At 40.8% G+C, this 21502-nt stretch overlaps 1 protein-coding gene and 1 long non-coding RNA gene across 2 annotated transcripts in view; one reads left to right on the top strand and one right to left on the bottom strand.

The window, feature by feature from the left end:
- The window catches only part of prkg2 (protein kinase cGMP-dependent 2), a 38488-nt gene that overhangs the window by 5812 nt on the left and 11174 nt on the right, over nt 1-21502 (bottom strand). Inside the window, exons 4-18 of the mRNA XM_031756602.2 lie at nt 20810-20923; nt 18022-18127; nt 16959-17022; nt 12469-12546; nt 9535-9629; nt 8438-8506; nt 8050-8148; nt 7194-7344; nt 6441-6577; nt 4328-4417; nt 4102-4243; nt 2381-2544; nt 2061-2183; nt 1752-1814; nt 1132-1198 (exon numbers count right to left, since the gene is read on the bottom strand). Coding sequence (XP_031612462.2) covers nt 1132-1198; nt 1752-1814; nt 2061-2183; nt 2381-2544; nt 4102-4243; nt 4328-4417; nt 6441-6577; nt 7194-7344; nt 8050-8148; nt 8438-8506; nt 9535-9629; nt 12469-12546; nt 16959-17022; nt 18022-18127; nt 20810-20923 — 1562 coding nt within the window. The remainder of the gene's footprint in view (nt 1-1131; nt 1199-1751; nt 1815-2060; nt 2184-2380; nt 2545-4101; nt 4244-4327; nt 4418-6440; nt 6578-7193; nt 7345-8049; nt 8149-8437; nt 8507-9534; nt 9630-12468; nt 12547-16958; nt 17023-18021; nt 18128-20809; nt 20924-21502) is intronic.
- On the top strand, nt 966-2159 carry LOC120443122. Its single transcript, XR_005615156.1, has 3 exons — nt 966-1053; nt 1144-1228; nt 2025-2159. It is a non-coding gene; the product is annotated as an uncharacterized LOC120443122 (long non-coding RNA).

The raw sequence follows: 21502 nt of genomic DNA, 5'->3' as shown, positions 1-21502 counted from the left end.
TGTATCACTAATTGTCCAGTGCATTACAGCATATAATATTATTGTCACTGCTATATTTCTGTAATGCGTACCAGAAATTATTTCCACTACTAATTAATTACCGTTGAGCTCAAAGGTTATATTAATAAACGGTTAACGATTGTGTATTTATGACGACGATTTGTGAGACTGGTAAACTTACCTTTGTTTGTACGATGGTCTTTCGTTCTACACGGTGCATTTCAAGGTCCTGTACCCATCCGTCGGTAAACTGTACCTGGGCTTGTTGCAGTGACCTGAAGTTACTAAAACTTCATGAGTGTATGCACTCACTCCAAGAACCGTATAATTATAAATATGAGCGTGGTGAAAGTTGGGCAGCACGCTAACGTCTTTTGTCCACTCTGTGTGCTCGTAAGGGTCTAAACCTTTCACTCGTTTGATTTTTTCCTCGTATCTTTTCTTTGCCTTTTCGTCGAGTCTGTCTTTGTACGGACCGGCATTGTTCTCCTTAGTTTTGTACATTCCTTTTTGGGGGCAAAGAAAAACCAGGAAGGTATTGGAACCGAGAATGAACGTTTTATGTGCTGCAAATGCTTGCATTTGATGCGGTACTTTGATTGTTTTGCCTTGAGTTCCCGGCATGCAATGCGCGAAAGTCACGTGATCTGTCAATCGCTATAGGAAAAACCTTAAGACCAAGAACACTAGAGGTGAGACATGATTATTAATTAATATTAAAATTAATAAATGACAGATTTAGTGATATTTTCATAAACACCTCCTTTCCTTCTTTTGTTCTCCATTTTCTTTAGTTCGTCTATAAGATTGCTAAACAAGGGGGCGGGTGCATCCGGCCTCCTCGGCTGTAATTGGTCCAGCCCAGAGTCGATCATGACCAATTGCAATCCAACACCTTTCATTATATATACCCTTCCTAAAAAAAAAAAAAAAAAAAAAAAAAAAAATCCATCGGCCCATAAAAACAAAAACTCGCCAGCGGCCCACCGGGCAAATGCCCGGTATGCCCGATGGCCAGTCCAGCTATGCCTGCACACTTTAAACAGTAAACAGGTATTTTGTTCTGAAAGTTTAATCATGCTTCAGTCATGACGTGGAACTACAAGTTTTATAAGTTTGGTCACAGCTTACTTCTCTTTTCAGTGGCGATGGTAACGTCCTTGCCTTCAGCCCCTCCCAGTTGAAGCCATTAAACCACCTTCAGATACATTAGAGAAAACACACATCTGTAAGTGTATTTATCATTTCACATTTAAATGTATGAATTTGACTCTGTCAGAACAAACGCAAAGTAGGAAACGTCCCAGTTTAAAGTTTGAACAGTTATTCAAGTGGTTGTTAAATGTCACTTGTTCTGCATCAAGAACTCTTTCTGTACATTTTACTTGGACTTTGACCTTTATTCCTGGCTCAGTATGGAAAATGAGAACTAGGTCAGCATCATGTTTAAGAACAACATATTAATCCCTGCATGATATGATTTATGACACTAATATATAGTTTCCTGTAATGCGGTAGCCTCATGCTGTCTCCGTAAAGGAAAAAAGGAGTAAAATAAGAATGTGGCAAGTTCAATAATTTGATAAGCCTTGACTATGTTTGCATCCCACAGTTCTTGCACACTGTTCAGTGATTATCTAATTGTAAAGGCTATAAACCACAAGCCTTCATCCATAATGTTCAATCAGTGCTAATTTGTGGAGCTAATCTTCCCACTGAGATCCACAACAAATGAGTCAGTTCCTACTTACCTGTGCTTCTTAATATCAGTTATTCCATTTTTGAGATTACCCAGTCGCTCTGAGGGGTTCCGCCTGTAAAACAGATCAAAGTCAGGAAATTCACTCTTCACCAAATTACTGCGTTAGTTCCAAGAAGGTTGGGTTATATTTTCCTGCTCGCGGCCTCCTGCTCTGTTGTTCAGAGCTTGAGGAAAACTGTTTAATGAACCTGGGTATCAGGTATACTGAGCACATCAGACTCTGTTCTGAAAATCTGAATCGAGGATTTTGTGTCTACTTAAGCTTTAGGTATGCTGGCCTGCACATGTGAGTCTGTACCTGCATAGCTTGCGTATGAGGTCCTCCGGTCTCTTTGTTATCTTCTTCGGGAAGTCCATCTTCTCAATGCCTCTCAAGATGAAAGTGTACGTCATCATCTGGTCAATTCCTGAGAACGGAGGACTGTGGAGTGAAGAAAAAATTGGCAGGTATTCAGTTTCTTTCCACCTTTTAAGCAAGCTTTTAGCAGTACTTCGTGTAAAAATGACTCCAGGTCAGTGGGCAGAGTGAAGTGGATGAATGAAAGGATGATTGTACGGCATTTAACTCCCACAAAGCCTTGCTGCAGACTGGAATCACAGAAGAACGCATGCTCTAACCTGCCGGTAAGAAGCTCAAACACCAGGATGCCCAAAGACCAGAAGTCCACACTGAAGTTGTGGCCTTTGTTGAGGATGATCTCCGGTGCCACATACTCTGGAGTGCCACAGAAGGTCCAAGTCTTCTGGCCACATCTGATCTTCTTGGCAAAACCAAAGTCGACCTGGAAAAGGAGAGTTTAGTGTTTAAAGAGATGTTTACTGTCAGCCGTTCAGCATATAAGTATACAGTAATGTCGAAACTTTTAAAAGTCCTCTGGGGAGCCTTAAAGGCTTTTCCACAAAAATACCTGCCTACATTAAAAACCTTTACTCTTTAAGAAACCACTGTGCTGCTTATGTCTGCTTAGATGTCATAAAACATCCTGACGTCTAAGCAGTTTTATCAGACACATGAAAACGAAGCCAATCAACAAAAAATGTGTAATGTGACATGAATTTCTCCCTAATTCATTGTTTTCTTATCTTTTCTACTTACTGTATCCATAACTAGCTTGTCATAGCATTTGTTCACTGCTCTGCTGGGTCAGCAGACGTGGTGTTCATGTGTAATGAAGCTATAATGTTTTGAAACTGTCACTATTAATGTGCCAGTAACCACTAAAACTGTAGTTACAGTGTTCTCCCTATTCATTCAGCCCCCTGCAAAAGAACATATATTCGGTCCAAGATGATTTTGTATTTATGGTTCCATATGCAGCACGGTGGCACGGTGGTTAGCACTGTTGCCGCACAGCAAGAAGGTCCTGAGTTCAATTCCACCATCAGGCCGGGGTCTTTCTGTGTGGAGTTTGCATGTTCTCCCCGTGTTTGCGTGGGTTCCCTCCGGGTACTCCGGCTTCCTCCCACCGTCCAAAGACATGCAGTTTGAGGGGATAGGTTAATTGGATAATCCAAATTGTCACTGGGTGTGAATGTGTGAGCGTGAATGGTTGTCTGTCCCTGTGTGTTAGCCCTGCGACAGACTGGCGACCTGTCCAGGGTGTACCCCGCCTCTCGCCCTATGACAGCTGGGATAGGCTCCAGCGCCCCCCGCGACCCTGGAAAGGATAAGCGGAAGCGAATGGATGGATGGATGGTTCCATATGCTTCTTTTAGTAGCCCTTTTAATTGCTTACTACCAAACTATATAAACTATACTTAATACTGCATGCACTGGCGCACGTTATTAAGACATCGGCCAGGAGTCGAACCCAGGACCTTCTTGCTAACCCTTGTGCTACCATGCTCCCATACTTTTATTAGTGAATAATTCACCATATGTCACTAATACATGACGTACTCGACAGAACACTAAACTTGTGACTCAAGCCACAAACCCTAAAAGCACCTGTGAGTCACAGATCAGGGCACGGTAGAGCTCAGAGCACCCGCAGAGCAGAGAGCAGAGGAATTAGCTGCATCAATTTGCACAGCATTTAAATGGATGACGCAGAACGTGGGTGGAGAAAAAAACGAAGCAAAACGCTTAGACAGACCTGCCAAATGTCAGGCACACACACAGGTGTGACCAAAGGAAATGTTTAGTTGTGCCTGACAGACTTTTTTGGTCACAATTAAGACCAAAACGGTTGCACCCTGGAGTCTGGAAACACACATTTTGATTAAGCCTGACGACTCCAAACTATAAGAAATGCACTGGTCATCAAAGCGGGAGGAACACGTGTTGTTCTTTCATGGTTCTGAGACAAAATGCGTTTAGTTTCTGGAACTAACCGCACCAGTTTGATGTATCCTTCAGAATCCAGAATGAGGTTCTCAGGCTTCAGGTCTCTGTAGAGAACACCTTTCCGGTGGAGGTACTCGAAAGCCTCCGTGACACAGCCCACGCAGAATTTAGCAGCAGGTTCATCAAAGCTGCCCCTGAAGACCAAAACCCAAACATCCTATTAAAACCTTTTGCAGCTTTTGTGATGGTGGCTCCAGACAGTGGTTGGCATCTCCTACCTGTCCCTGAGCAGACTCCACACCTCTCCACCCAGACAGGCCTCCAGCAGCATGTACACATATTTGTTATCCTTGAATGTGCGATACAGTCTGGAGAAAATGAAACACGAACAAGTTTAGCTTTCATCATTTCAGATCAGAATTATTCTTTTTATTCCTTTTATTTATTTATACAGTTGATGCAGTTTCATTTAAATACCAGTTTAAACTTTAAACCAGCTTAAAGTTGCCTCGAGAAATGTTATATTTTAAGATAAAGAACCCGACAATATTTGAGACTGAAGACAACCAGACATGTGCAGCTGGTGAAAGAACCATCAGGGGCAGACAACTGCTAAGACTCTCAGGGCTAAGAAATTTGCACATATTTAACCAAATCAGTTTCTGAGTTATAATTAGAGAACCATCTGGAAACTCTAGTATTTATTCTATTTTGACTCCGCTGATATTTTTATTTTTAAACATGTTATATTTGCTCAATCAACCATGAAAGTTGAATGAAAATGGCAAGAATTTTATGTTAAAAAGTATTCTTTATGCTATATGTACAACAGTATTGTTGAATTCAAATATCACATTCAAAATAATCACTAGTTGTCATTTACAATGTGAATTTTCTTTTGTTTGTTTGTTTTAGTGTGTGGTCAACAGTGTTCTTCTCCAAGAAAGTAATCCCTTTACTGATTACTTATTTTCAAAAGTAATTAGTTACTTTATTACTTTTTGAAAACATGATACACAACCTGGATATGTAATAAAGCAATAGAGCTTTCAGCCAAATTCTGTTTTTTCTGCATAATCCATCATATAAAATTGAATCAAATGAAAAAGTCTCTTTTGAAAAAATGTTTTTATTAGTTTTAACTTTATATAAAAGGAAGTTTTCTTCCCACACAGAGTGTACAGCGGACGCTAATGTTTTTGTCACTTTTTATGGAATCAAACTCAAAGAAATGTCAGCACTTCCAAGCTTTTAATGCCACATGGTCGTACTCTCTCCATCACTCCATATTATCCGTTGATGAACTACACACGTCTGTTGTTGCCACGGACGTCGCACGCACTTAACGTCATTGTCATGAGACACTCTCACAAACAAAATCACTAATTTAGTAACGCAGTAATGCAGCGTGCTCATGGGAAAGTAACAGTAATCTAATTTTTTGGCAATGGTAATCCCTTACTTTACTCGTTACTTGAAAAAAGTAATCGGATTACAGTAACACATCTCTGGTACTCAAGTATTGGACTTTGCAGGAGTGCTGGACTTTTAATATTTTAACTTGCTGATACTTGATACTGCCTTGATTTCAATGTGGGGAAAATCAGGTGGGTCAACGGCCCATTTTTCAAAAAATTATATCTTGAAAACTGTTTGATAAACGATGGTAAAATTGCACAACGATCATTATATATGTTTAGACTTTGTACAATAGAATTGACGGTCTAGCAGAAGGTTGCTAGATTACCCATGAAAAGCAACAAAAATACAAAATATACGATAAACAGGAAGAAGGGCACCTAAATTATTAACTTTCACTCGAGCTGTAATTATCAAATAAATGAATTAATTCTTGCTATATATATGAAGTAATGTCTTCAGATTTTAGCCTAGGTCGACGTCCATGATTCAACATTAAGCTTAAAGGCTCTTAAAACTGCAGCATGGATGTCAACCACTCTGCCACCATACGTAGCCTTAAGTCTTACATCACCTGACGTCGGTCTTGAAAACAGATTAGGAATAAAATAGGTACACAGAGTGTATGAAGAGGAGGTTAGCTGGAAGAGGGTTACAGAAGGTGAAGAATGGCTTTAATATCAGAGTCTGTTCCACTGCATACGGTGAAATCGGATCATCGTAATCTCACAAAAGACAAAGAAAAGCTCCTGTTGCAATATTTCATAAGAAATAACCACATTTTCTTAGCAGACATCTCAATATCCCCTGCTATTCTACCCCACTGAGAAGATGTAATCTGCTGAGGTCCCCGACGGTGATCTCATCAAAAACTAATAAGCGCAGCATTGTGTTCCCAGACTAATGGAGCAGAGATTCATCATGTAGGATAAAAAATGGAAATGAGTTCCAAGGCTGGGCAAGAGGACGTACTTGACTACGAAAGGCGAGCGAGCCTCTGCGAGGATCCTCCTCTCCGAGTGGATGTGTTCTTCCTGCCTGTTGTCCACCACGTGCTTCTTTTTGATGACCTTGAGTGCAAAGGTGATATCCTCACCCTTCACCTTCACCTGCAGATGGACATGACAGGGAGGGTGTGACTCAGCACAGACTTCTAGCAGCAGGCATGGTTTCCATGGTTCCCATGTAAACATTAAGTTTGCTTGATTTTGATCCTGCTGCTCCTACCCATGAATACACCTTCCTAATGAACTTTCGGTAGAGTAAATTGATGCAATATCAAAATAATAACTTCTATATGAAGAAGGTCAGATTAGAGTTTGCCAGAAAACATCTAAAGGAAACTGCACAATTCTGAGAAAAGATTCTTTGCAAAGATGAAACCAAGATTAACATGTGCCAGAGTGATGGGAAGAGAAAAGGATGGAGAAGAAGAGAAACAGTCAGTGAGCCAAAGTCCATCGCATCAACCATCAAACACGGCGGAGGTTACTAGTGTTTATTGATGGTGTTACTGCTGATACAACCAGCGGGATGAATAGTGTACAGGAGTAAAGTGCTCAGATTCAACCAAATGGTTGCGCAGCGCTCATGGATAATAACCCAAAAAAGAAATAGGATATTCTTCAGTAGGCATTCTCAATCCAACAGATCGCATTTTTTCAGTTACTGCAGACAAAACTGAATGCTGCAAGACTCTCAAACTCACCAAAGGTCAGCCCTTACCAGTTCTACTCGTCCAAACCCGCCGACCCCAAGGGTAGCAATGACCTCCAGGTGATCAAAGGGCCTGGATGAAGAGAATTTGGAAACCAGTTCCTTCAGCTGGATGACGTCAGGAGACAGAGGCTGACTTTGGTGGCGTGACACAGACCTCCTGGATGGAAGACAGACAAAAACAGAGCGTCTACCTTAACCTAAACATTTAGCAAGAGAAGCATTAGATTATAACTACTGTACATCTGTGAGTGGAGTTTTCACGTCTGTATTTTTCAAATCATAATTTATTACAATTTAAGTGAATATCTGAACATTTAATCTGCTGACAAGCGAGCCAACGAAAACTTTAACAGATAAAAAAAAAGCTAATAGAGTGCCTCAGATGGCGAACACCAGCTTACGTCTTCATCAAAGTTTTGAGCGAGTCTTCTCCTCACTGTATTATCCATAACGCACAAGATGAGTGTGTTTGAAAAGGGATGAATGTGTAAAGCTCACTGAGTCGTTGATAGAAGTGGAAAAGTTCGATATGGATGAAGTAAGAACAGAAGCTTCTCAGTACATTCGTTATGCATTTCGTTAAATACCCCGGATAAGAAGGATGGTGTGTCATGTTTCTACTTTAACTTGGTAAAAACAGCTAAACTGAAACAAGAGGTAAAAAAATCTAAGCATGAAAAAAACTATAACGTGAATCTCCTTTGCAACACGAAAACTTAATAATCTCCAGACATTGTATCAACCCAGAAGCTTTTATAGATACTGAGAATAATGAAACACGGCAGTGAAGTGCAGTTTGTTTTGTAATAAGTAGTCATTTCTCTGTAATGCAACTGTCCTGAACATCGGGTACTGCACCTACTTGGCATGTCTCTTCTTGTCGTCGCGATCGAGTGTTGCCACGTACCCTTGGAGGTACTTCTGCAGCTCATTGAAGGTGCCCACCGTCTGATCAAATGTCCTAGAAAAAAGACATCGGCACATTAACAAAGGAACCACTGGAATGTTGGCTGATAGGCTTCAAAATCTGAACTCAGTTCACTGATAGTGATCGAACACGGTGAGATAACGAATGAATTTTTGTGGGAAAACTTCTGGAAAAAGAAAACGTTGACACCAGCTGAAATGTATCAGAGTACACCTTTGTTATTCATCACAGACTGGCATCTTTGTTCAGTGTCATTATCGGGTGAACAAAAGCATGTCTTTTACAACCTGTTAGGCATTATTTTAGATCTCAGAATACTCACTCTCTGTCGATGACAAGGCACTCCACCCCGTTCTCATCGGCAATGATATTGGCGGACCTGACGTCGTCACTGAAAGAGAGACGTGAATCACATGCACACAAAAACAAAGACAACTGTAAACTTTACAACTCTTTTCATTGTGAATTCTGCATTATGAAGCTATTTTTTCCTCTGCTGCAGTTATGTTTTTGTTTGTTTTTTCTGTCTGTGAATACGATAAATCGAAACATTTTTAATTAATTCTGATAAACAATCCACTAAAATTTGGCTTACACCCACCAAGGTATTCATGGCTACAGATTTATTGGTGGAAAGTTGACAAAAAGCCTTTAAAGTATAAAAATTTAAAATATCATGTCACACTTTCAAGGTCAGTAGATTGATCTGAGGATGGTATAAAGCCACTTAAAACTATGTTTCTTACTGCCATTGTTTGTACTGACAACATATCGGGATCTGAAATATCATGTTTGTTTGGACCTCTGACCTCATCTACAAGGTCAAATAAGATCAAACTTTCATAAAACTTTTTTAAAACATGTTTTTAATTTCTACTATCTTTGTTGGTTGCTGCAACATTTAGGAAATGATACTGGCATAAGAGATTCTAAATATCACAGTTTGCATCCAAATATCATGTCACATTGTTTTTTCTTTTTTATGTGTTATAGCTTTAAAGACAAAAGAATGAGCTGCCTAATTAGTTCTTACATATAAAAGAGAAAAGAAAAGAAAATGAATATTTACAACATACAAAACCCTTCCCTTAAAAACACCGCCCTGGGAGTGAGCTGGTTTGTGCAGGTTTGCGCTCTCGGAGCGATTCTTGTTTGTTTATAATGCATCGAAGAGCTGTGATTGGTTCAGCTCTGTCATTTTTCAGATTTTGTCTGTATTTACTATTAATTGTTTTGCACTATGTTATCCTAGCATTGCTCTCGGTATGGAAGCAGGTGCTGCATTGTGTTACCTCCCAGGGTAATCCTTACCTTTAATATTCACTTATATAGCACCAGTCCACCACAGTCCCCTGATGCTGTTTGAATATGAATATTTCAGTCTTTTGTTGACATGACCTGACTGTTGCTGTATTTTACCTTATAAGTGCTTTTTCTCCAAAGTAGTCTCCCCTCTGCAGTGTGTTGATGATCTGTGGCAGCTTGTGGGCCTCGGTGGTCTGGGTCACTTTCACCTGCACAAGACAGTTTGCTGGATGTTCATATCTTCACCTCCTACCGACGCTTTTAATTTTCTCTAATTATTTTTAAAGCACTATAAAAACATACTAAAGAATTGAAACAACAGACATAACCTACCTTCCAAAAGTTTGAGGTTAGTTTAAAGTCTGCTCTAATAGTCCATAATCAGAAATGTCGTAGATAACAGTTACTGATTAACGTTTTGTATAATCAGCCATGATTTTTAAAGCGACGTCTACGTGGGCATAGACAGACTCGTTTTTAAAATCCTCTAGGTTTGTTAAAAGGGCAGAGACTTTTAACAAACCTGTTTTGTTCAAAAAAATAAAAATAGTCTTCTGAAACTCAACATTTGTTCTGTAGAAGACATTGATAAAGTATGCAGTACTCTCTTCATAAATCCACAGTCTGGCCTCCATGGCCTTTAATGAAGCTTCCAGATGAGAACCTGTCTGTCTGTCAGTCGATGATGTATCGCTGTTCTTTTTCTCACTGTTTACTGTGGTTCTCTTGCTACTTCAGTTAAATCTAGTTTGTCCACTTTGCAGGACAGATTAGATCTCTTTGCTAGTTTGAGAAGGCCTTGGTGTCCCTCCGCCTCTGGCAGAGCTGGATGAGGTAGCTATGTAGTTTTAACACCACAATTTCTTCAAAACTGTTTTAGATTTCCCCACAAATGTGTGGCCCATGGCCTGGTTTTTCTATTTTTCTTTGCACAGAAGTGATTTGGTGAAAGCAGGTCTTCAAATTGAAAGAATTATAATGAATGCTTACATTAACTATTAATTTAATGTTACAGTGTGTACATAAATGTCCTTTTAAGCAGTAGTGCACTTAGTTATACCAAATGGAACATGATGGGCCCAGCGTGATGCGGTGGTGTTGAAGTACTTTATGCTTTCCTGACTTGCTGTTTAAATAGAAGCATTATTTGCATATCAGACGTCTCTGTCTGATTTTCCTGTTTCAAACTGTTGCCTGCTAGAGCTGCAGGCTCTAGCAGGCAAACCTTTCAGTAATTTGTGAAGCATTGAAAACCAGCGGCCCACCCCGGCCGAGGTCAAACGTCCCACTGGTGGCATCGTGGTGCCGAAAAAATGCCACAATTACTTCACAGCCATTATGGCCAAAGTGTGTTTTAGCTAAGTGTCCCATTTGACCCCACTGACCTTTACTTCCCCCGTTTTTCCCGATGGCAGGCACTCTCAGATGTTATTTCTACCCTTGTTTGGGGGGGGGGGTTACAAAGAGGAGGGGTGGGGGGGCATTTCCTGTAATAGCCCCCTTCTTCCCAAACAACATGTGTCTCTCTTTGGTTTGGTTTGGTTAGCTTAGCGCTGAGGAGCTGCAGTCTCGGATCAGCTCATAATGGCATTTTGAGAGTCCCCCGTGGACAGCTCTGGTGTCGCGTTCCCGACTTATCAGACAGACTGGCGGGTGAGTCATAGCCCTACAACTCCCCAGACTCACGTACAGTTTGGTCAACAGACTGGTCAACATATTGGACTGTTACTGAGGGAAGACACTTATTCTGTGTGTGTTTTACCTTGTCTTTTGGACATTCTTTCTGTTAATGATTAAACATTAAACGTGATATGAGGCAGGTATATTACCAAGATACTCCTCTTTCTTTCATTGGAGATGTACTTACTATAAAACACTGCTGTATGCAGTGTTGTTTTCATTTGTGGAAACCAAATTGAAGCAACGTCCTGCAAAGCTTTGAGAGTCGAGCGGTGCTCGAGCAGCTGTTTGGCACTCAGGCTGAGTAATAAGAGCTTTTGCTGCAAATACGGGAGCAGCATCCGGACCCGTGCAATAGAGACATCATGTAGTATTATCTCACCAAAGCACTTGAGGATTTATTCTATTGTTGGAAGACAGGATTATGGTTTGTGTCCCTAATGAGTGCCATTGTTGCAGAAAATGTCTCAGAAATCTCTGCAGTGCAGCTCATGTGTTATATATTTTTATAACTGAAAAGAATAATAGCAAAAACTATAAATGACAAGTTAGACTGACTGGCAACATAGAAAGCATTTAGTATTTTTGATTAATAATTCTTAAAGTAAAAGTAGTAATGCAATGATGCTATTCATAAAAATGATCTACTTTTTGGTTTTGGTGATTAGTTTATTCCAAAACTGCAACAACAGCAGCATACTGCTCAGTTATGAAGCAAATATCCACAGAAATGACTGCTGAGGGCGAGGATGTATGGCTTGTTTCTTTTTGAGGAAGACAGATTAGCATCAACATATCCTATATATAAAAGATTGATGTAGCCATGTGACGTCACCCCGTGGTTCATTGAAATCTTGTTTACAAGCCTCAAGTTTGGTCAAACAAAATAGGGTGGGTGAGGATTTAAGGGCACATGCTCATTTAAAGCATGCTGTACACTTATAGCTTATGAATCACAGTTTAGCCAAGCCCTAAAGTCTACCTTTTTTTATTGTCTCTTTGACTCTATTTGTAATCATAATTTGCAAAATGAGCATCACGCTGTATAAAATAAGACTTACAACTAGTAACTGAGACCATGAACTCAACAAGGAAATATTTACTGAGGTCGGGATTTAAGATACTTCTATTCAATGAGACTTTTTGCATCCAAAAGAATCTCCCCCTGCTGGCCAGTAGAAGGAATGCAGGGTTAAAGCGCTTCTGAACTGGCTTCACTTCACAAAGGCTAAATCTTTTTTTAATATATAGTGTATCAGTGTCAGAAGCAATTTTAGGTTTAGCATAACCCTAAATTAAAAGAGTTGCTCTTTGAATCGTGTGGCTTTGTGTTCGTGCAGCTCATTCAGCAAACAACAGACACATTACCTTTCCTTGTGCGATGATGTAAAAGGTGCTGCCCTCCTCTCCCTCCCGGATGACGTACTCGCCTTTGTCATAGTATTCCTAAAGGGAAGGAAGGGTGTGAGATCGGGGGAGGACAACCGTCAGAACTGAGACGTTGCATTGATTTAATCACTGAAGCAGCCGGTCTGGTTCCTGGTAGCCAGGCCCTGCGGGCTGAGAGCAGCTATCAGTGATGCTCAGTCATTCAGAGCCTCTCAGCCTGCTGTTCAGGAAGGGATTTTCAGGGCTCATGAGGAAAATGAAAATGAAGTCAATAGAAAAATGTTAATTATGATGTTTTTAATGTCTGTTAAAGGGGGCTTTAGTTAGGATGAATTTGACAGCCAATTTGTGTTTGACACATTTTTTAAATTAACACTGAATGAACCTCAAATGAATGCTTGAAATGAGGTATGAATATGTCCATTTGATCACTTTCCAAATAATAAAAAATATATATATTTGCCGATCACAAAGGATTTAAATTAACTTTTCAAAATGCCACAGATTTAAAATTGCACTGAAATTAATGATTACATAGAGAAAACATAAACTTTTTCAATTAAGGTGGTTTAAACTGATAATTTAGATAGAAGATCTATATGAGGACGGAGCTTTAAGATAATAAATCGACTATACAATGCAGACAGTAAAAAACGTAAAGGAAGGTCCAGCTGACACATACAAGTCAATATTCCAATTAATTTCAAATACAAATCAATCACTGACTAATCATTTGTTACATAACTGAATTTACAAAATAGGTCATTTAAACTCGGTGGCTCACAGGTGGACACACACCTGCGCTCTCTGTGATCTAATACCTTGTTTCTACCACTTCACCAGTTAATTATCAAGGTTTGGTGTCAGATGGGACCTCCCAGATTTCCAACAGCCTGAAGACATGAATGGAATCGGTGATCCAATATTGGCCCGTGATGGATTGTGAGATGATCGATGGGTAGTGTCAGATGGCTAGCGTAGACTCACAAGTCCCACATGGACATTTGTTCTGCCACTTGACAACCACAGACGGAAATCATCTGCACTCGTGGGCACACAGACCCTGCTTAGAGTTCTATTGTGATACATTGTTGCTTGGTCTGTAGTGCAGATCGTGTCCTGCATCAGTGTGTTATCAGAATACTACAAACATTACTCCCAGGAAAAGAAAATTAGTCAGCCAATCAGAAACATCATATAATAAAAGCTGTTATGTAGTTCAGTCATTTGAACATCATGACACGCTCCAGCGACTTCAAATCACGCTCGACTTGTTTTAGAGTTTAAATTCAGCAGCGTCATAAAACCGAGCGACACTCTGAAATTCTCGAGTCAAACGCTGAGGTACAGTATGTTCTGCCAGCTCTCTTCCAGAAACAGATTCCTCTGCTTCATCCTGTCAGTCGCCGTTTCTCCGAAACCAACATCCCACAGCATCCCAACCGCAGCATTAAAATCAGACCGCTGAATCAGCGAGCTGGCAGATCGCCTTCCATTTTAAAGCTTTTAGGTGAAGAAAGGGAAGTGCGATGAATGAAGGTGACCAGGATGAAATGTTGCCTGGGACAGAGGCCAAGTTCCAGCAGCTGAGACAACTGTCCGCGGCTATAATCCATTTGACTATAGAGGACTTTGCCCAGAAGTGAACAAACAAATCAGAGCAACCACGCGTAAACATTCCCGGGTGTTTACTGTCAAAACTCTTGACACAAGTGGCATTTTCCTTGAGCGTCCGAGACTGTTTACGCCCCGTTTACGCTTCAGGAGAGCCTAGTTTAACACCCGTCAGTGACAGCGGAGACAACATGCCAGGGCTTTGTTTATGAAGACTGTCTGGATGATGCTGTAGAGGTGCAGATGAGCGATGGTGTTTGACCTGTGTCTCAGGTTTGTTATACCAGACAACTAAACTTGTCAAATTTAAACGCACGCCTCTTTATGAAAAGTCCTCTAACCTCCAACAATTAAATCCCCTTCTGTCCTACGTTACACTAACTTCTGATTTGGTCAGTGGCAGACAGCCACTTGTGCTCAGCTGTGTTTGAGTTAGGTTTGAGTGCAGTCGTTGTGTTTGTTTCCGGTCAGTCGATGAGGAACAGCAAACACTCAAACTGCATGTCTCTCCATGCTTGAAGTTGCAGATGCACTGTGCTGGGGCTGAACTCATTTTCCGGATCACTCTAGTCTTTAGTAGCCCCCACGTGGACAGGCTTCCCAGTGCAGCCCCCTGAAAGCATCATGCACACTCATGCATGATTTATAAAGTGGTCACGACAGTGACAGAAGGCAATTTTTTGGTCTTTCCCACAGACTGACACTGTATTTGTGGGGCATGAAAGAAGGGGCGCCCATGCCTTTTGAAATAAATTATTAAATAACACCATATATACTTTGCAAAGTTAAATAATGAATGAGGAATTTGCTGCCTCTCCGGTAAGCTCCATCATTCCAGACTGCAATCAGTGCTATAGATGGCGGCCTACCCCCTGCACTCCAAGTATAACCAAAATCATTTTATGTTTCCATGGTGAACATAATTAAATCATACATGATCTGCAAAATTCAACAACTTGACACTTGTTAAATTTATTCTTGTCAAGGTTACGTGATGCTATCTACCAAGAGTGGTTAACTGTCTGGACTCGTGATATCACAAGATCACGTGAGATTTCAAACCACAGGAAAATCACTGGAGTTCTAAGAGGCAGAAAAGCATACGCACATCATGTGTTTGTGGTTCAACCTGTCAAGGACACAAAGTTAAAGAAAATTCTGCATCAAGCATTGTAATCATAGCTTTTCTACTTTTTTTTTACTGTCTGGCGTGACAGCTCGGTGGTGGCGTGGCACCAGTGCTAACAGCAAGAATCCACCAACTGGCCATGGGATCATGGGTTCTCTCTGGGTACTCCACACTCCAAAGACATGCAGTTAGTGGGGTTGGGTTAATTGGTGATTCTAAATTGTCCCGAGGTGTGGATTTGAGTGGAAATGTTGTCTGTGTCTGTATGTTAGCCCTGCGATACACTGGCGACCCTGATAACAATAAGCAAAAGAGAATGGATGGATGGAGTGACAGATATACCAAAGCTGTTATAAATCCATTAAAGTTTCGTGTTAACACTCCAAAGAATAACTCTTTAAATGAACTTGAAATAATCATGGAAAGGATTTCCACAATAATAAATGGCTTTCTATTAGCATTAAGTACTTTTGTTGGACTAATGTCATTTACATGGGTTGAATCAACTTAATTAACTTGGACTCAACTGCAGTAAATAAATTGATTCATTATTAATTAATTAAGCTGGTCCAACTCAACTACATTAAGTTGAAATTACAGAATTGTATGATGCTAAAATTAAAGCACTTTAATCACTTGGAAATCCTTTTAATGATTTTTTCAAGTGTGTTTTCATCTGCTTTGCATCCTTGGTCAGCTGAGTGTAGGCCCGCCTGCTGTGGGATCTGGTTAGTTTGTCCCTCCAGCTCACACTGGACCTTAAATTTTAAGCATGTGAATCTGAGCTTGTTAGCCGAGCTGGGCTTCAGCATTCAGGCTGCAACTTTCAGGGTAGGCTTGTCAATCTTCGTGATGACATGACAAGATGTTGCATGCCAGGCGCACAAGTGAATGAAAGGATACATTCTTTTCGTTGCTGTTTTATGTTTTTACTTTCAACAGACCCACTTTTTTTGGTCACTGAATCTTTCCAGTTCAAATTCCAACCAGCTGATCATACTGAAAATCATCAGAGAGACCTAAAAACGACTACTCCCTTCACACACTCACATGCAAAACACACCAAATTCCATTCCCCCACTGTTTGACAAGACGCTTCAATACTATCTGGCGGATTCTCACTGAACATCTGCACCACTATTAGGTTACAGCTGCCCCCCTGAGAGGCAACAGAATCAGCTCCATTAGAAATGACTGAATAAGGAGATTCTCGTAGCAGGACGAGCGACGACTGCAAAGATCGTCCTTGAAGTTTGCATTGTGAAAAGAAGCTGAGAAAGCGGTGTGGAAATGCAATGCTTACGGAGAAAAAACGGACTATGCACGGGTCTCCTGCATGCTTCAGCTTACACAGTTATACACACTTGCATGGTCTCACACCAAAGGCCTGTCACTCGCACATCTTTAAGAAATCACTCGTCCCCCATTTGAATAAACAGTTTCTGGGGCCTTAGTCAAATAATTATGGTAACAATATACAGCACCCAGCGATGACAGGAATAATATCGGCTCTGTTCATCAACAAGGTAATTTGTGAGGTCTTGCGACTGGCGGCAGAACGAATATGCTGACATGCAGTAATGGTATATGGCCAAATGGTAATGATATTTTGACAGCAGCTATCTGCAAAGCTGGGGCTCCCACGAGCTGCCAGAACGTTGTGCAATACTGAGGCAATACAATGAAAAGTCAGGAGAAATAAAGATAATTTGACAGAATAACTTACCACCTCCAGGCAGTCCACTATTTTGCTTAGCTTGTCCTCTGGTAGATTAGCCAAAAGTGAAACACTGACCCAAAAGAAAAAGAAAAAACAGGCATTACATTGTTAAAACAAATCACTACATGTTATTATGCAGAACCTGGTTTCCTGTGTCACAAGACACCCCAGTTTCAGACAGTGGAACTGACAAATCGATCATTTGTTTAATGTATCGTGGTATTGACTTAGATCGTGTGACCCAGTTTTGATAATAAAATACACTTGCAAAGCATTTTCTCATGATCTGAAGCAAACCTTCCTCTCTCACCCACAAACGAGTGTCTCATTTAGCTCACTGACCCACAAACCGTCTTTGGTGTTGTTGTCTTGACAACACTGGACCCCAAAGGCAAAGAGAGAAAGTGTCTGCACAAGGAGGCAAGACGGGTGGCGGTGGCACACATCACAGGATGTTTTTTATAGTTTCGGCCCTCAGTGAGAGGTGCTTTTCCTAATGTGGTCACGTCAGGTACACACCCCACCCTCCCACTGTTAAAGTCTTCATTTTGGGAGGGGCAACCAATCAGAAGAAAGCCAAGATAAGAAAGCTAAGCTTCCTAAAGAAAGATGAGAAGGAAGCAGAAACAGTTTGTTGTTGTTGTTGATCTAAGGGGCTGAATCAGTATTACATAAAAGGATTATTTTGAACTGTGAATCATGCACAGCTACTCTAGTAGACTCCAAGAATAAAAACACTGAGCTGGAAATGAGCAAAATAGGTCCCAGTTTGGACATACTTTGGCACTAAAAATATTTGGTTAGGTGTGGAAAACGGTGCTGTTTGGGGTTGAAATAGACAGCTTTGTTCCTGCATGCTGGAAAAAAGTTGTGAAAAAGATGTAAAATGTGACACCATGGGGTCAAGCGTCTATTCATGAGGAGTAAAGTGAAGCTGGTCTTGCTATTGCTCTGACCGCACCAACACCACAGGACATCTTGTATTCATATGTCTGTTAAATGTCTCATTTGATACTTTTATTTGTCTCAGGAGTTTTTGTTGGACAGTCTTAGTGGACTTGAAGCTAACCTTCGGAGGAAGTTGCGATACTGTTCGTGTCGTGTCTCGGCCGTCCTCCTCATAATGTTCTGGAAAACTTCCCGATCCAAAACCCACGTCCTCACTTTGTTCACAGCTGTAGAAGCAACACAACATGCATCAGTACCGCTACATGCCCCTGATTAGTGAAGACTGACAGCTGGTTTAAAAGCAGTGTGAGCTGATAACAGCCATGCTGGAAAACACACATCACCTTGTCATTAGACACATGAAAAAGCTTTGTTTTTCCAAATGGACAAAGGAGGTGAGAAAAACACTGTAATCTGTCCTTTATCAACAGAAACTCTGAGGCGGGCCTTTGTTGGTAAAAGGAGGAAGTAGCTGTGAACGTTTGACATGAACCAGTAGCAAAGAAAGAGCTGCTCTTTATCTGCTTCATCTGTTATCATGGAAAACCCACTGAGAGGCTTGTCAAACTGTCAGGGTTTTTCCAGTGCACCCTGAATATTGAGGTCATTTTGGCCCCCCTCCCCCAAGGACCAGCAGTCAATTTACTTGGTTAAATATACAAACTGAGACAAAGAGCACTCACATACTACATGGTATGCACTTTCCAAATGCCAAGAAGACAAAAACCAATCAGCACGCAAAGCTGCGGCTATCATGTAAAGCCTTTGTCAACACAACCGCGCTGACGCTTGTTTGCGTCCCATCCAGGTTCTTCTGCTCAGCGTTTTAAGAAGCCTGAAACTCAGATGGAGGTCACTCCTCATTCTTTTGTTATTGATGCCATTCTGGAAATTTCACAAATGCAACGTCAAAGCGATATGCATCGACATATCGAGTATTTATTTTGTTTCTTCCACTCATTAAATTCGATATATAATGCTTTATTGTTGCATATTCTCCCCGTGCTCTCAGCAGAAGTCCAGGAATAAGGACAGGAACCCCTCATCGAGAAAAGGGACGTTATTCGAATTTAAACCTCACCTGTAAGATTCTGACCTGAGCACAGAGTCATGTCTAAGTGTTACTCAGGCGTCAAGGAAAAATCAGGTTAAATTTGGTTCTAAGATGAACGGCGAAGCTAAATGTCTGGATCACAGCAGATGTTTTAGAAATTCAAACACACACGTCTTTAATCTTTTAATACAACATGTGACTGACGCTTTCTTTACATGTGAAGTCACTGAGATCGCACAGCCACACAACGTCCACTCCAGACACACAGACACGCTTCCCACAGGGTCGCGTCTCCCTGTGCGCTCCACGGTGAGACGTCTGCGGCGTCTGGACAGTAACTATAGATGTTAGAGCAGTGTGGTGCTGCAGCGGTTAGCACTGCTGCCTCACAGCAAGAAGGTTGTTGGTTCAATTCTACTGTTCAAAGAATTTAACGAGGAGTGTTCTTCTTCATCTTTTTAACATCTGCTTTTGTTTTGGGGATATCAGTGGATTATTTCGGTCACCTAGGAATTAAAAACCCCAGAGCCATTTTTTTTTCATTTATGCTGCGCTTGTTTCAGCTTTCACCAGAAACAACAAGGTGCCATCTTGAAACACATTATTCAGATTTCATGAATAACTGCCAGAGACCATTGTTGCGTTAAACCGAAACACAGAATAGAATTGACAGTCTTTAATGGGCTTTCGGATTTCCCACTTCTTTCCTGTTCCTCTGCTCGTTCTACTCTGTAGGTGCAACCTGATGATGAACTTTTAAACTGGAACGCTGCGACGCTGCATATAAATGTACAGTCTGGAAAAAGGAGGAAATGGGACACTGGCATTAGACTTGCGTTACATTTGGTGTTTGATTTTGTCTGCTGCACGGGTCGCAGGTGATTCAAACCCTGGGGCACTCAGTGTGTTTCAACCTTAAAAAAGCGTCCTAAACACCTTCAGCTCTGATGTAGTTTCACTCTCTACTGTACAAATGCAAAACAAGCAGAAGGAAATTATGGATGCACAGCCACATTAGATCCAGGTGTGCAGGAAATTCATTCACAGCGCTTTTTATATTTCAAAATGGAATCAAAACTGATTAAAAGCAAAATTATACACAACTTCAAGCACAAGTGTGATATTTATTTAGGGATCCAGCGTTAATAAGTGTATTTTTGTATTAAAATAACCCTTACCGTTATTGTGATTGTTTTATTTATTGTGCAGTTTTTATTGTTTTCAGAATGATTAGTATTGTTTTGGGAAAGAGTATTTCTCCTGTGTTGTGTTTATTTTGTGGATCCTTGTTTTGGTTTTTGTCTGTGAAAAGCACTTTGTGGAAAAATGCTGCTTACTTCTTCTTCTTACATTTTTCTCCTGTTTGTTTTGTTGTGACAGTGAATTTTATGACAGGTCGTACATTAAAAGAAGAAAATAGAGCACAAAACATAAAACAGCAGCTTCAGTGCTCCTTGACATGAATTCTTCTCTTGTCTGTGGATCTCTGAAAGGATGAACAGAACACAGAAATTCCCTGGTTTGATGTTTTCGTGGCGGTGTTGGTGCAAAATCTTCAGGTGTTCAGCTGGTTTGAGATCTGTTGACTCTCAGTGTCACAAGATGTGTGAATCACTTTACTGGTCACTGAACCACTCAGTAACCCCGAGTGCATCATCAGCTGCACGAACCATCAGGACAGAAGGGTTTCACTGGAAGGTAAAGGTGATCATCCAGAACCAGTTTGTATTGATTTGCAGTGATGCTGCCCTCTAAGGTCGCTGTAAGGGTTCACGCCAGTTCTTTTGTTGTTGTCTGTATTAAAATGATATTAGTGGGAATAAGCTGTACGACTCTAAAACAGATCTTACTTTACCTCGCACTGATGCGGTCCGCGTGCAGTTGTACAGAATGGCTAACTCCCCAAACGCAGTCCACACCGTTATCGATGTGATCAGTTTGTTATGCTGAAACACATCCAGCTTCCCATCTGCAAATATGAAACAAGGACAATCAATAGGTTAGTTTTTTTTTTTTTAACCCCAAATTTAGGACACAGATGACGAACATATCAGGAGCTAACTGAGTGACTTTTACATCTCACTTCATTCATTAAGGTCATGGTAATATTGTCTGAGTGAAGCTTCACAAGGTCTGTGTACTTTTCAGGATTTCACCTGGCAGACGTGCCTCTTTAATATGCTGGTTCTCAGATTTATCAGGAAGAGAGAACATCTCCATTAAACTTCTAAATCTGCATATGAGACCAGAAACCCCACAAATGTCCCTTCTTTCTCTTCTCCACTAAAATACAAATTGTAGCACAAATCACGATTAAAGAAGACTTCTTTAGTCATTATAATTAGCAGCTGCTGATGTCTGTGTGAGTATTTAAAACCTCTGATGAGGAATAATTACTCATCAGAGCTGTTTTGGTAACTCTTCACAGCACAAAACAAAAGCTGTGTCGATTTAGCTTAGGTGCTAAAACGTCAGAGCTCAACAGATCAACAAACAAGGACTCTGTAATCAGTGAATTTTGATGCAGTTTCCTGCCCAGGGTGAGACA

This window comes from Oreochromis aureus, linkage group 12 (assembly GCF_013358895.1).
Source record: "Oreochromis aureus strain Israel breed Guangdong linkage group 12, ZZ_aureus, whole genome shotgun sequence".
In the NCBI taxonomy this organism is placed as follows: Eukaryota; Metazoa; Chordata; class Actinopteri; order Cichliformes; family Cichlidae; genus Oreochromis; species Oreochromis aureus.
The sequence above is the reverse complement of the archived record's forward strand: the minus strand, read 5'-3'. Positions and strand labels throughout refer to the sequence as shown.